This window comes from Numenius arquata, chromosome 8 (assembly GCF_964106895.1).
Source record: "Numenius arquata chromosome 8, bNumArq3.hap1.1, whole genome shotgun sequence".
NCBI lineage: Eukaryota > Metazoa > Chordata > Aves > Charadriiformes > Scolopacidae > Numenius > Numenius arquata.
This window is the reverse complement of record NC_133583.1, coordinates 36,677,041-36,690,492: the sequence shown is the minus strand read 5'-3', so window position 1 is coordinate 36,690,492 and position 13,452 is coordinate 36,677,041. Positions and strand designations below refer to the sequence as shown.

The 13,452-nt window shown below is 42.7% G+C and overlaps 1 protein-coding gene across 3 annotated transcripts in view; it reads left to right on the top strand.

Annotated features, from left to right (window-relative positions):
• Positions 1-12,771: 12,771 nt before the first annotated feature.
• The window catches only part of KCNT2 (potassium sodium-activated channel subfamily T member 2), a 156,036-nt gene continuing 155,355 nt past the window's right edge, over positions 12,772-13,452 (top strand). For all 3 annotated transcript variants that reach the window (XM_074152413.1, XM_074152412.1, XM_074152411.1), the window contains exon 1: positions 12,772-12,866. In XM_074152413.1, the coding sequence (XP_074008514.1) occupies positions 12,772-12,866 (95 nt within the window). The remainder of the gene's footprint in view (positions 12,867-13,452) is intronic.

Below are 13,452 nucleotides of genomic sequence, written 5' to 3'. Positions count from 1 at the left end.
ACTTTGTGTTAATTCCACTCCTATTTTACTCACCAACTGCTCCAGGGACTGACCTTGCAAAGCATTTATACTCTGATTTCAGCAGTCACTTCCCCTAATCCTCTTGCAACACATAAGTGTTTCTTTGTATTTTTGTCTGCTTTTATTTCAGTTGGTTTCAACATAGATCTTGAATGATATGCATATAGTAGAGAAGTTTATTTTTAACTAAGCATATAAGACATAAGGAATCACAACATAATTTATTTGTACAACTTCTTTTTGGATACCAAAAGAAATCAGCTTATCTGAATTTGGAAGGGATTTATATGAAAAAAAAAAAAAAATGAGGTATGATGTAAAAACAAGCAGACCGCAGGGAAGGACTGTGTCAAGCAAAATTGCCAGACATTTATTGATTTAATCATTTAGCAAACTTTGGAGAGGGAAAAAAAGAAAAAAGAAAAAAAAAAACAAAACAAAGTGACTTACTAACCCCACTGGTTCTTGTATAAGATAACAAACTATCCAGAGCAAAGGTAATGTACTTGATAAAATACTTGATAAAATAGACCTAGGTAATGTTGAAGCACTTGTTTCAGTATCACATGACAAGTGATAAGATGAAGATGTGAATGAATTGTAAGATGGATAATGAACTATCCAAAGCAAAGTAATAAGGATTGTCCTAAAAGAACAACTACGTGGCAAACTGGGCTAACAGAGGAACTCCTCATGGATTTATGTAAGCAACAGTCTTATTAATATTTTCATTAAATGTCTTGGCTTTATAATAACTGCACTCCAGTGGAAATGTGGATCATATGAAGAGAATTATTTGACACTAAGAATTAGATATAAAAATGTAAGAGTACAAAGTGCTCTCAGGAGATGGTCAAAAAACAGCTGCACACCAGATACCCCGTAGTAGTGATGCCTGACTGGCGTGGAGTGTACACAGATTGATCCTGTGTACGCTCCCAAAAGACCACACTACATACCCTTAAAATCACTGGCTTAGCCTATTGGTACAGGATAAAAAATAGTGTGTTTAGAAAACAGATCTCAAATCAAACCTGAATTCCAAAGCAGTTAAAACTTTTTCTTCTCAAAATGCAGCTGGATTTTTTAATTTTTTTTTTTTTTTTAACCTGGGCTGTGTTTTCCGTTACCACTTCTAAGGCGTGGTCTTAGTGAAAACTGGCATTCAGCTATTTCACCTACAAAAACTGCTCCAGGCAGCATAACATCGCTTCCTTTCTCTTCACCTTTCTCTTGCCAAGCGACTCATATGTGGAGAATGAACTCTCACTCTGGTCCATGACCCCGAGAGGATCAGTCTGCATCCATTTTGCAGTTACTGGTGCATACCTGATCAGTAAAAAGATTTTTTTTTGCACGCCCCCCCCCCCCCCCAAGTTGAATTCAAAGAAACAGCTCCTCGCAGAACTTCACTGCCCAAATCTTTAATTCCTTTTTTCTGTGGTAGATAACCGTGTGCTGCTGCAGACTGCAGTGCTCTAACTGCACCAAGAGAGTCCCACTTGTCTTCTCTGCACCAATCTTACTGCGTTACCGTACACATATGCATTTACATGCTTCTATACCACTGCGCAGCTAGGTGCAAAAGCCAGGTTCCTTGCAGTGGTGAGGAACTTAGGATGGTTTAACCTTCCCTGTCACAGCACAGGTACTAACTGCTTTTCAAATGTAGTAGTGACACTGCTGCTTTCCAATTCCTTGAACACTGTGGGAAGCTCAGAGAGCGGGGAAAAACATTGAGGCAGAGTGCTAGGAGCCACTCAGATTTCAACCCAGAGGCGGTGGCTCAAATCAATTAGCTGTAAAAATCTACACTGCAGGATAGATTCTATAATTTCTCCCATTTTTAGTGTTGTATCTTCTGGTGTCATGAAGCTCAAAGTGGTTCAGATTTTGTCAAACTGCTTTTGGGTTATTAATTCACTTGCTAAATCATTACAGGCTTGAAACACAGTCAAAGATACTTTCAACTACAGTTGAACCAAAGCTGGAACTGCATTGAAAACTTACCGTCAATGTCCTGACTGCTCTCTATGAATACAGGCAATGTTAAAAATGTTTAAGCTAAAAGATAACATCAGCACACAAGAGCAGGGCTTCCTACGAATAAATTTAAGCTGAAAAGTAGAAGACTTGCCTAAGTAGTGAGGCTTTCAAGCATAATGTAGGCCTATACAAAGAAACTGTCTTCAATCACAAAGCAAGGGACCAGACTCGGTCCTTTTCAGTCTTGTGTTTGTGATCTTCTCAAGTAATTGATTAAACATTCTAACCAGATGGAAATAAAATCAGGAACTTAGTCTTTCTTCCCTTCCTCACCTCTTCCGTGGGCTATCAATTGATTATAAACTAATGTCTCTAAGCACGTCTGACTGACTTAGTCATCTCCAGCCTCTAACCAAACAGAGTGCACAGGCAAACCATGCCTCAGGATCTCTAAGGCAGGCAGAAGAAGTCATCTCTAAGGTACCCTTACCTTCTATTGATAAGAAAGGCAGAAACATCTAAGCAGTTATGCAACCAAAGAAAAGCAGCTGGATTTTACCTACAGAAGCAGAGCTATTGCTTGAGAACTGGTGTGACTGCACTCAAATATTGCTGTGGGCACAGACGGGCAGGCAAAATATCAGCACATATTCCCTGTACTAGCAAAACTGCATGTCAAGATATAGGATTATAGGAAAGTTCAGCTTGGAAGGGACCTCAGGAAATTATCTTGACCAGAACTCCTGCACAAAGTAGAGTCAATTATGAGGTCAGACCAAGTTACTCAGGAATTGATTCATTCTCTACTCAATGTGTGGGTTTAACATCAAAATTCAGAGTGTTTGTTCAAACCTGAATGATTTTGAGAAGAGTGTTTGTAAGCCATTTTGTGTTAGGAAGATGGATCTGAGGAAGTCAGTATATTCCAGTAGGGAACTAGTGATGATTAGTAATAGGAGCTTAATTAGTCACTGCTGGAATAGCATCTCTGACCAGTATAATATCAGCATGTTCTAACAGCATGCTTGCTGTCACACTTGAGTTAACGATATCATTAGAGCCCACAGAATTCTATAACCAGTCAGTGTTTTGCCCAAAAATCTTCACAAAAGGGCCCTATCCCACTATATTAATAGTGAGATTATCTTTTCACTGTCAACAGTTGTCTCTCTTCCCACTGGCAGACACTTTCGTAAGTCATAATGACGTTACAGATCACGTAATATCTACAATTACAACCTAATGGTGTGACAGGGAAAAACTGCACCGTTCACTTAATTTAGACTGAATCACAATCAAACTGGTTTAATGATTTATTAATAGAATATAATTAACTGGCAATCAGTGGAATATATATTCAGGTTCAGTATCGGCAATACAACAGATAATACACAGCTAATAGACAAAATGCTAATAAACACCTAACAAATTTCTAAACAACCTTTCTTCATTAATCCCCCAAAGTTCTAACCATGCACTCAAAGTTGTGCACCCAACCACCCATGGTTATGCACACAGTCCCCCTCTCACACATACCTTCTGTAGGAGATGTAGGTACTTCAAGTGTACCTGTGCTGCACTTTACAACCTACTAATGCACACACAAGGGAGGAAGCACCACACAAGGTTGCATATGCACACCCAGTTGTGAGTCCCTGCCTGTTGCGCCCTGCACTGTCACTGCCCCAGCTGGATGCAGGCTGCTGGCCGAGTCAGACAGGGAGGATGCTCTGCCTGGATGAGACAGAGATTTTCATGCCAGTGGGTAAACATACAACAGTGTCAAACCCAACTCCTCCGGTTTTGACTGCTTGGTGTGTTCCCACTGTTCTCCCTCCTGTTACAAAGTTTCCTTTACCCCTTAAATTTCTTTCCAAATTGGCACCTCCCATGTTCAAAACTCATTCTGTAACTCCCCGGTTACTGTTTAATCTGGCTGGTGGTTGTCAACCCCTTTAATACGATCAGTAGTAGCACACTGCACTCTCAGACAGTTTTAGATACTTGAACTCACATTCCTATCTTAATAGCTGTTGTTGTTCAGGCCATTTTACCAAGGATGGGCCAAGTGAGCACCTTTGCAAAAGGAAAACCAATATTAGGAATTTTTTAACTTCTCCTTCAGCTTTTTCTAAAGCAAATTAAGTAACAGCATGTGTTTAGGCAGGGTTTTGCAGCAATGACAGCAGACATATCATGTCCAATTCTAAAAGTATTTTGTACCACACGTCTGATTACTCTTAAGTACCATCTCATTCTGCACCATCTCATTGGTGCTCTGTACTCAAAAGCAAAGTGAAAATTACATGAAAAGGTGTTCTTTGCAAAAAAAAGATGCTCTCCTATATAAAAGCAGCTGTCAGTATCTCTAGTTTTAAATGAAGTCCTCCTACTCACAGCCAAGGGGAGATTTACTGGAAGGGAATTCACAGATTATCACCATTTCCCACCATCTCTCTCTGCCCTGCTGCAGTGCTGCTATTCCTCTTGTTCCTACAGTTTCTTTCCAGGTCACCACAGTCAGATGACTGTGGTGCACCATGATCATGGGTAGCTCTGAAGCGGATGCTGTTCCTTTTTGCTATGATGGTTTAGCATATAAGAATACAAAGATCTGGTCATATTGTGTGCCCTGTGTCTCAAACAGCCTTACAGGATCATGCTTGCAGCACAGAGTCATACTTGCTGGGCTACAGAAAACATGCCCTCTACCTACCAAGATCTCAGTTTAATTAGACACATGATAAAAAAAAACCCAAACCACCTCCAATCCTCCATTTTTTTAAAAATCCTTTTGATGTCAAAAAGAGTTAAAAATCCTCAAAACTGGGCGACCATGATGGCCTGCTCTGAAACCATAGCAATGGGAATAGCAAGTCCCTAAACCAAAAAGCCCATAACCATAACTAATACTACATTGAAGCTAGCCCCCCAGGCAAGGCCCCAACAGAACAGAAAGTTGAGCAGTGACCTAGTGGTAGCTGATGGGATGAAGGTGTAACCTTTAGTTACCTCACATAATTTTAGTACTAAAAATCACACCTCTAGGAGGAGATTTTATATGTAAATGTAAGACGACCTCAGTATAATGAGCCAAACAGAAATTAGGACATGTGCAAATGAGTTCTTGCTATGTAATTACAAGTGACCAATCAGCTACTTTGATGTGATTTTTCTTCATTACCTTTTTGTATAAAAGACCCTGTGTGTTTCCTAACAGGTGTGCTGTCTGCACTAGATGCCTGGCACTCTATTCTGCAGTGTTGAAATAAAACCAAATATCTCAACTCAGTGTGTTGATTGGCTCTTGCACACTGGGTGAAGAACCCTTATTTTTAGGGACAACACTTTCAGAGGAATTATCAAATTGGAAATTCCTCACACTTCTCCTTCTGCCCTAGCTTTGCAGCTTTACAGTGACCTTAAAACTCTGTTCTCACTTCGGGCTATTTCAGTCTGTTACTGTTTCTGAATTGCTATCAAACCTTTCACGCCAGCAGAACAGTCTGCTACTGCACAGCCATTTAAAAAATAGGTACCAAGTGGAAAGATAGGACTTGAAGAACATTTTTTCACTGAAGTTTAGATAATTCCAAGAATTTCAGCATTGTACTCTGAAAGGTGTATCAGATAGTAAAATGAAGAGATATGCAAAATCAAAATGCAAGATACACAATAAAAAGTAAATAGGATCATTAAAGATTTAAAGATATATAAGAATAGCAAGATTTGTTTAGAAATCAATACTTCTTTTGAAAAAAACACACGGAGCAGTCTAGAGATCGTGCTGCCGCTTGTAAAAAATTATGATTACCAGTTTTTTTAAAGTTTCATTATGTATTAGTATTATTCCCCCAATGGCTATGCTTTCGTAAAGGAAAATTAAAATTATCATCAACTATTCCTGTTAGTACTCCAGCACACAACTCAGCTACCTAGTGAAGAGGTGACATTAGCACTTCTTTCTGCAGAAACACTGCAGAAACTTACTGGACAACATAATTATTATTTATGCTATGGTAGTACTCAGACATCCCCCCCTTCTATTGCCACACTGTAAGGTAAGATTCAGAATGAACCAAAAATGAGTCTCATCCTTAACAACCAAGAATCTAGTAAGCCATAACAAATGTACATTTAAACTAAGACACAAAAAAAGGGACAAACTGATATACTCATGTTGACCTACCTCATGAGCAAGTTCTTTTTGAGAAAAGGATGCGAAAGAGAACAGTGGCATTGCAGTGGCAATTCCTTTGCAGCAAGGGAGAAGTAAGAAAATGATGACGCTTTCAAATTATAATGTGTGGGAAAGGAGAGCATTAGGGAAAGAAGCAAGACAGAAGTAATCATCTGAATAGGAAATGCCACAAAAAGCAGTCCTTGGAATTGAAGTGGAAATAACTAGTTGATCTTTGATCTAACAGATATGGTGATATGGTCAGAAAAATGGTGAATGTAAAAAAGGCTGCCCTTACCCAAGAAGTAACTGACACACAAAATGATGGGTCTAAGGAGAAATGTACATTAGATTGTACAAACTAAATGTGCAAGAACTAGATATTGTGGATGCAAGGAACCAAAATTCCAATCTCAAAGTACTGTGGACCGTATAAATGTTGCACTGCTCAGCAACATCGCTTTGCTTTCCATCAACCTCAAGAAGCAGAAGTATTGGGTAAAGGTAAAATGGAAGGCTATATGACTTAGAGGTAATTTTTTCCCCTTGCAACTCAGTAGGAACCCACTTAGACATCCTGGCCTGAGCTATGTTGATTACTAAGTATTATTTGTACACAGTGGTGCTATATATGCTTTTTAGATATATTTTTTAAAGTGAAAATTGCAGTCAACAGGCTTAAATACTTAGACCCGTTAAGGCATCCTCTAGATAACCATTTCACACTGATGAAGTTTTTTTAGTCATATACTCCAAACCACTAAATAACAGTTCTGTATCATGGTACAAAAAGCAGTAGAGTCCTCAAAATATACCTCTCACCAGTTTTTGCTATTGGTTTGATTTAGCCTCTCAGATCCTTTCAGATTGCAGGATCCTGTGACTCTCAGTCCAGCATGCCTAACTTTAGTCCTATAAGGCATCTATGTCCTGCAGTTCGGATTTGAGATTGCTTTTGGAGTTAATGGTCTGAAAGCCAGGCAAAAAAACCCAAAAAACATACTAACAGATTTCTTAAAAAAAAAAATTGTTGTTTTCTAACTGAGAAGTATGACTTTTTCACTGCTGAAACTCTATTTTCTGAGATAAACAATATTTATCAGCAAGGACTCTATTTCAGAGTTTCATCTAGGCACATTTTAACAGATAATGTCATTATGCTTTTTGTACAGAAGACTCCTCCTTTGCAGACTATTTTGGAAGTGAAATTGCAGCTAAAGTTAATCAAATACTGCTTAAGTACAGATTACTAATCTAAATCCCAAATCATTTTGTGAACTGTGAATTCCGAGTCCCTAAATATTCTATTCGGCTGGCAAAGCTGCAGAACTGCTTCATGTGCTTTCCAGTGCTGTCAGTATTCTAGTCCTCAGTTCTAGTCTTAAACCCAAAACAACCCAGACACACTCAAATGAGAACTAATCAACTTGCAGAAATGTGAGGGTTCCAAAAATACTCATTAATGACATAACGCCATTTGGCAGGGGGTTGGACTAGATAATCTCCAGAGGTCCCTTCCAACCCTTAAAATTCTGTGATAAACATCAAGATACTTCTTAGTTATGGATGGGGTGGGGTGGGAATCAAAAGTGAGGACCTAGGAAAAAGCCTCAAAATGAATTTGAGTTTTATTAATTTATTTTTCAGTCAGTTTTTCAGCCTGCCTAACCCTTTACTAGCACCAACACACAAATAACAGAAAGCGTGTAAACTTGGCAAAGGCAGCAGTTCCACTTACCATTTTTCACTGCAGCCTAGACTATTCACAGAATCGCCTAGGTTGGAAGGGACCTTTAAGATCATCTAGTCCAACCTTAAAAAATAAACAAACAAACAAACAAAACCCCCCAAAAACCTCACCAACACTAAACCATATTCCCGAGCACCATGTCAACTCGTCTTTTGAGTATCTCCAGAGATGGTGCCTCAACCACTTCCCTCGGCAGCCCATTCCAATGCTTGATAACCCTTTCAGTGTAAAAATTCTTCCTAATATCCATCCTGAACCTCCCCTGGCGCAACTTGAGGCCATTTCCTCTTGTCCTATCACCTGTGACTTGGGAGAAGGGACCTACCCCCGCCTCTCTACAACCTCCTTTCAGGTAGTTATAGAGAGCGATAAGGTCTCCCCTCAGCCTCCTCTTCTCTAGGGTGAACAACCCCAGCTCCCCCAGCCTCTCACCAGCTTCATTGCCCATCTCTGGACCCACTCCAGCACCTCAATGTCTTTTTTGTGGTAAGGTGCCCAAAACTGGACACAGTACTTGAGGTGGGGCCTCACCAGTGCCGAGTACAACTTCTTATGGTAAGTGTCTTGTGTATGTCTGCTCAGTGAATTAACTGAATCCCATCCAGACAATATTAGACTATCTTCCTTGAAAGGACAGAAAGTACAAGTTACTCACATTACAGAACTGTTTAAAAGGATTTAGTGTGCATTTGCTCCATAAATGCCTCATCATCGTTCACCTTTTGTTTTAAAGTTTATCATTACCAGTGGTCTGTCTTACCCCAACCACAATCTCATAATATTACTTAGGAGCATATAAACAATAGTTAGGATGATAAGCTTATCAGCTGGGGATGACAACTCTCTGAGTCATGGTATACAATTGAAAAGCAATGGAGGCGAAAGGAGTAAGAACTGTGTCTGGTAGCACTGTTTGAGCACCACAATGCAGAGGACCATCAACACTTCAAGAGAGTGAAATTCACCAGTTTATTATCATGGGCAAGATTCTTTTCTAACTCCTTGACATCAGGTTTAGTTTTATCTGAATAACTTTAGCTATCAATACCAACAATAAAGAATGAGTGTCAATAATTAAATTGATTAATAATAAAGATACCTTACAAGCTTTTTGAGGAAAATATCAAAAACTAACACAATAATCTGATTTACTTTATTACAGTAGAATGCATAATACAGATTTAGACAGAGGGGAAGAATATCTTGAATTAAGAACAGTATTAATAACATATGTATACCTCCATATACACTGCAACTGTTCAAAAAGTCCAGAAGCCATTTGCATTGTGCCAGCCTGTTTCACCTATACGCCATCAAAAATATAAGCAACCTAAAAAGGAAACCTAAATACTTTTTTTTTGTTCTTTCCGTACCTCAATATGATCCACAACCTACATCCAATTACTAGCAATAAACTCAGTAACACAGTTCTTAACTCCCCTCTCTCTCCCAAACTTCAGAGCTAAGTACTTGGAAAGAGTATTGAGCCAGTTGTTAAAAAAAAAAAAAAAAAAGAAGTGATTCGTGAAAATATATTTTTAGGTCACAAATCAAGGACACAGATACTTCTGACACTTCTCAGGGCCAGAATCATCCCAAGAGTACAAACCTACACCTAATCCTTGAAAGAACTGAGCTCACAGCTTTTCTTTAGCACACAAACACAGGAGAAGGAATGCCTAGCTTGAGCATAGTGACCAAGTATAATAGTTCACATATAACAGCATCTGTCTCCAAGCGGATGATTCAGCATCTTCTCAGCTTGAAGACATACATTCCCCAGGTGTTTTGAGTTGCTAATGAAAATATTAGGTTTAGCTAACTAAAATCCAATCTCTGTCTAATTTTAAATTCTTAGAGGTTTTCAGAGTGACCAGGTCTCATATCATCAGACAAGTAAAAACATAGATAATTTTATATTGCAAAGAGTTTATATTACTTAGAAGCACAAAATAAAGCTTCTGTATAAATGGCATGACAATAGTCCCAGTTACGAGTTGAGTTTGCTTTCTATTCGTTCTACTCAACTATTTACCAGCTTGCTAGTTTAGCAGTCAGCTATTACCATTCTGAAATGCATTTCTGTGGTAGAAAAAAAGTCAAAAAGCTTCTACTATTACTTAGCTCCTCAAGTATGAAAACAACTATTAATCAATTAAGATGGAAAAATTAATGAGGCTGCCAGAAGATACAGTAGAAACGCCATTATTTTTCCAACTGATCTATGATTCATAGGCTTCAGAAAAGGCCTACAGTTAGCCTAACTACTTTACTTTTATAACAAAACATTATAATATACCGGCTCCACCTCACCTCAAGTTTTGGCGAGATGGAAAGACACCCAGGCAGAGAGCGGAAACAATGTTCTCTTAGAAGAGATAGCCTTTTCAACTGAAGCAGCTGAGAGAGAAAAAATTGGCTGCATGTAACATATGTTGGGTTTTGTTTTTTTTTTAATTAGACTTTTTAAAGAGCTGTGACCTCAGAACACAGCATGGTAAAACTGGTAAGAATGTGGCAGCAGGGTAATTCACTATTTTATTTCCCATGTCAGCCAAAGCAAGAGTTACCTTTGAACTCTGGCCACATATGTGCATCTGTTTTCCTTCATCTAACCAGCCTTCCTGAGAAGCACACTGTAAACGCTGAATGCAGCAAGCTGTGAAAAAGGGTAAGCATCATACTCCAGTGATCCCAGCATTTTACAAGGCCTGCGATACAATGTTGGATTCTCCAAAGGAACAGCAATCAGAGAGGCTATGCTTAAGAACTCTGTTCTAGAGAAGCAAGGGAAGATGCATTGTCTGTAACAACAGCAGAGATAATCCAAGTCCTGAATTGGACCACCTGTTGGTTACCTGTAGAAATCTTTCCCTCACAGCATGAAGCTCAGAGCTGGATTCTCAGTATGGCACGTTATTATGTGACACACTCCATACTTAAGCTGATACTGTATGTGCTATGCCAGCTTTTAACTAGCTTACCTTCTACACAGAAATCCAACTGACTGGAAAATAGAAGGTTCACTCTTCAATACACAGTGTGAATGTATGCACTTAACTAAATATGCGGTATTTAAACCACATTTAGGAAATAACTTCTTATTTATCATTTAGCCCCAATTCAGCAAAATCTAAATGTAAATCTAAAAACTGCACTAGTATTAAGACTGCATGACTTCATTCTAGTAAAGGGATGCTGTGGCTGAAAAGTTTAGGTGAAGACCTAATCCAGGAAGGCAAATCACAACAGGTTGCAAAAACGTAGTAATATTCATGTTTACCAGAACCATGGCATTAGATGCTAAGTATGACAGCCTAGATTACAGTGGACCGTTAAGAGCAAATCTAAAAAAAAATTAGTCTTTCAATTTGGTGTCAGTGAATTCCAGGAAATCATCATATCAGTAATATGCGCTTCATCAGTCACCTAAGAAATTCAAATACTTTCTAGAGTGTCTCCCACTTTCAGCCATTGCCTACAAATTTCCATCATTGGAACAATTCAACTTCCCTGTCTTTTCACAGGGCCTGCGCCACCACTCCTGCTATGTATAACGACCCTCCAATGAATTAAAAGTGGAAACTGATTGATAGCTTACCACATTTGCACCTGAGATTTCAGAAGAGTTGGCACAAAATGGGATCAGACACGTCACTAACCAGATATGCTTGGTTTGACTAAAGATGAGCAAGAGACAAAGCCATAAAAGACCCGGGTATGCTCAGGTGAGTAACATCACTAACATGGGATCTGCGCGGGGGCTACATAAAGCTCGCCAAGAAAAAACACCTCATTTTTGAAATTTTGAGGCTTACAAAGAAGTGCTTCTGAGGAAGGCCCAGGTGGTACGCGAGGAGGTTGCCGGCTGTAGGAGCGAGGCTTGTGATGAAGCCCCATGAAGGCCCTCAAAGGAAGGGCTGGGGCCGGGCTGGTGCTCGGGGTGTTCGGTGGCTCCTCCAGCCAAGCGCCATTCTGCATGCCCCAAACGGGTACCCCACGGTGCCACCCCCGCGGAGTTCCCTGCGTGCGAGGGCACCCGAGACCCGCCGACACCCGGCAAGGCCCGCCGAACTGCCACCCCGAGGGGACAGGCAGGGACCCCCCCCTCCAACCCGCCCGCTGCCTCGCTCAGCTCGCCACGCCGGCGGGCCTGTGGCGAGCAAGGCGGCGCTCCAGCCGGTGCGTCGCAGCCGAAGCGTAACAGGATCCGGGGTGTCTCTGGGGCCTCGAAGCGCCTCGGGTCCGCCTAGCCCCGCAGCCCCAGAGCCTGCTGCCGCCCCGCAGAGCGAGCAGCCCCCTGCCCCGTACGCTAATGAGGGGGGGGCTCCTATTGGTCGGCAGGCAGAGGTTGCCGGCGCTGTCACTGGAGCATGCTAATGAGCGCCCACCCCATTGGTTCGCCTGCCAGCGGCGGCTCCAAACAACATTTGCATGGCGGTGGACAGCTCTTTGTTGTCAACCGCGGCGGGCGGTGCGCGCGCGCTCGCGGTCGCGCTCGCGCTCGGTGGCTGGGTGGGTGGGCGGCGGGCGCGCGCGCCGCCGAGGCCGCCGCCCGCCGCCACCTGCCTCCCCCGGGGTCCGTTAACCGCCGCCGGCGCCCCGGGGCGCGAGCGGGTCCCGCCGCTCCCCTCAGCCGCCCGGTGACAGCTCCCGCCGCCTTTGTGCGCCGCAGCCCCCACACTCGGCTGGGGAGGACAACCTGCTCCGCGCCGCTCCCCGCCCCTCCTGCTTCGCCTGGGCTTTCCCCCTCCCGCCCAGCAGCATCCCACCAGCAGGGGTGACTGACCCTCCGCAGGGGAGCGGCGGTGGGCGTTCCCCTCCTCAGGGCAGGATGGTGGACCTGGACAGCGAGGTGCCCCCGCTCCCCCCGCGGTACCGGTTTCGGGACTTGCTGCTGGGCGACCAGGGCTGGCAGAGCGACGACAGGTGAGTGCGCGGTCCGCGGGTGCGGCGCGGCCGCGGTGACAGCCCGAGAGGGAGTGCGGGGGGCTGCGCGGGCGGCGCCCGCCGCCAGCCCGCCTGAGAGGGACGGCTGGGCGGCGCGGGCTCCGCCGAGGGTCGGGGTGGCGGCGGGGCGGGCTGTCAGGTCAGCGCGCTGCCAAGGCACGCACCGCCCGCAGGAGGTCAGCCCCCCTGAAAAACTTTCCCGGCAAACGGCTGCGACGGCCGGCGAGGGGCTGCGGCGCCCCTCCCCAAAGCCGGGGGCGAGTCGGGGCCGGAGCCCCACACCAAGGCACTAGGCATCCCATAGCCTTCGGGGCACTACCGCCTCTACAGAAGGGCAGTACCTTTCTCTTCCCTACGTCTAGTGTAGGAGGAAGAGCAGGACAGGTACCATACCGTCTCTGGATGATAACATGCCCTGGGAATCACTGGGTGTTCTTATTATCCAATATGCATGCGTCTTTACATGCAGCTTCTTTTCATGCTAGGATGTAACTAATACTAATGTATTCCTTTATGAATTATTTCAAGGAGTATTAGCATCTTTAATTACAAACCGAAAGAAAAA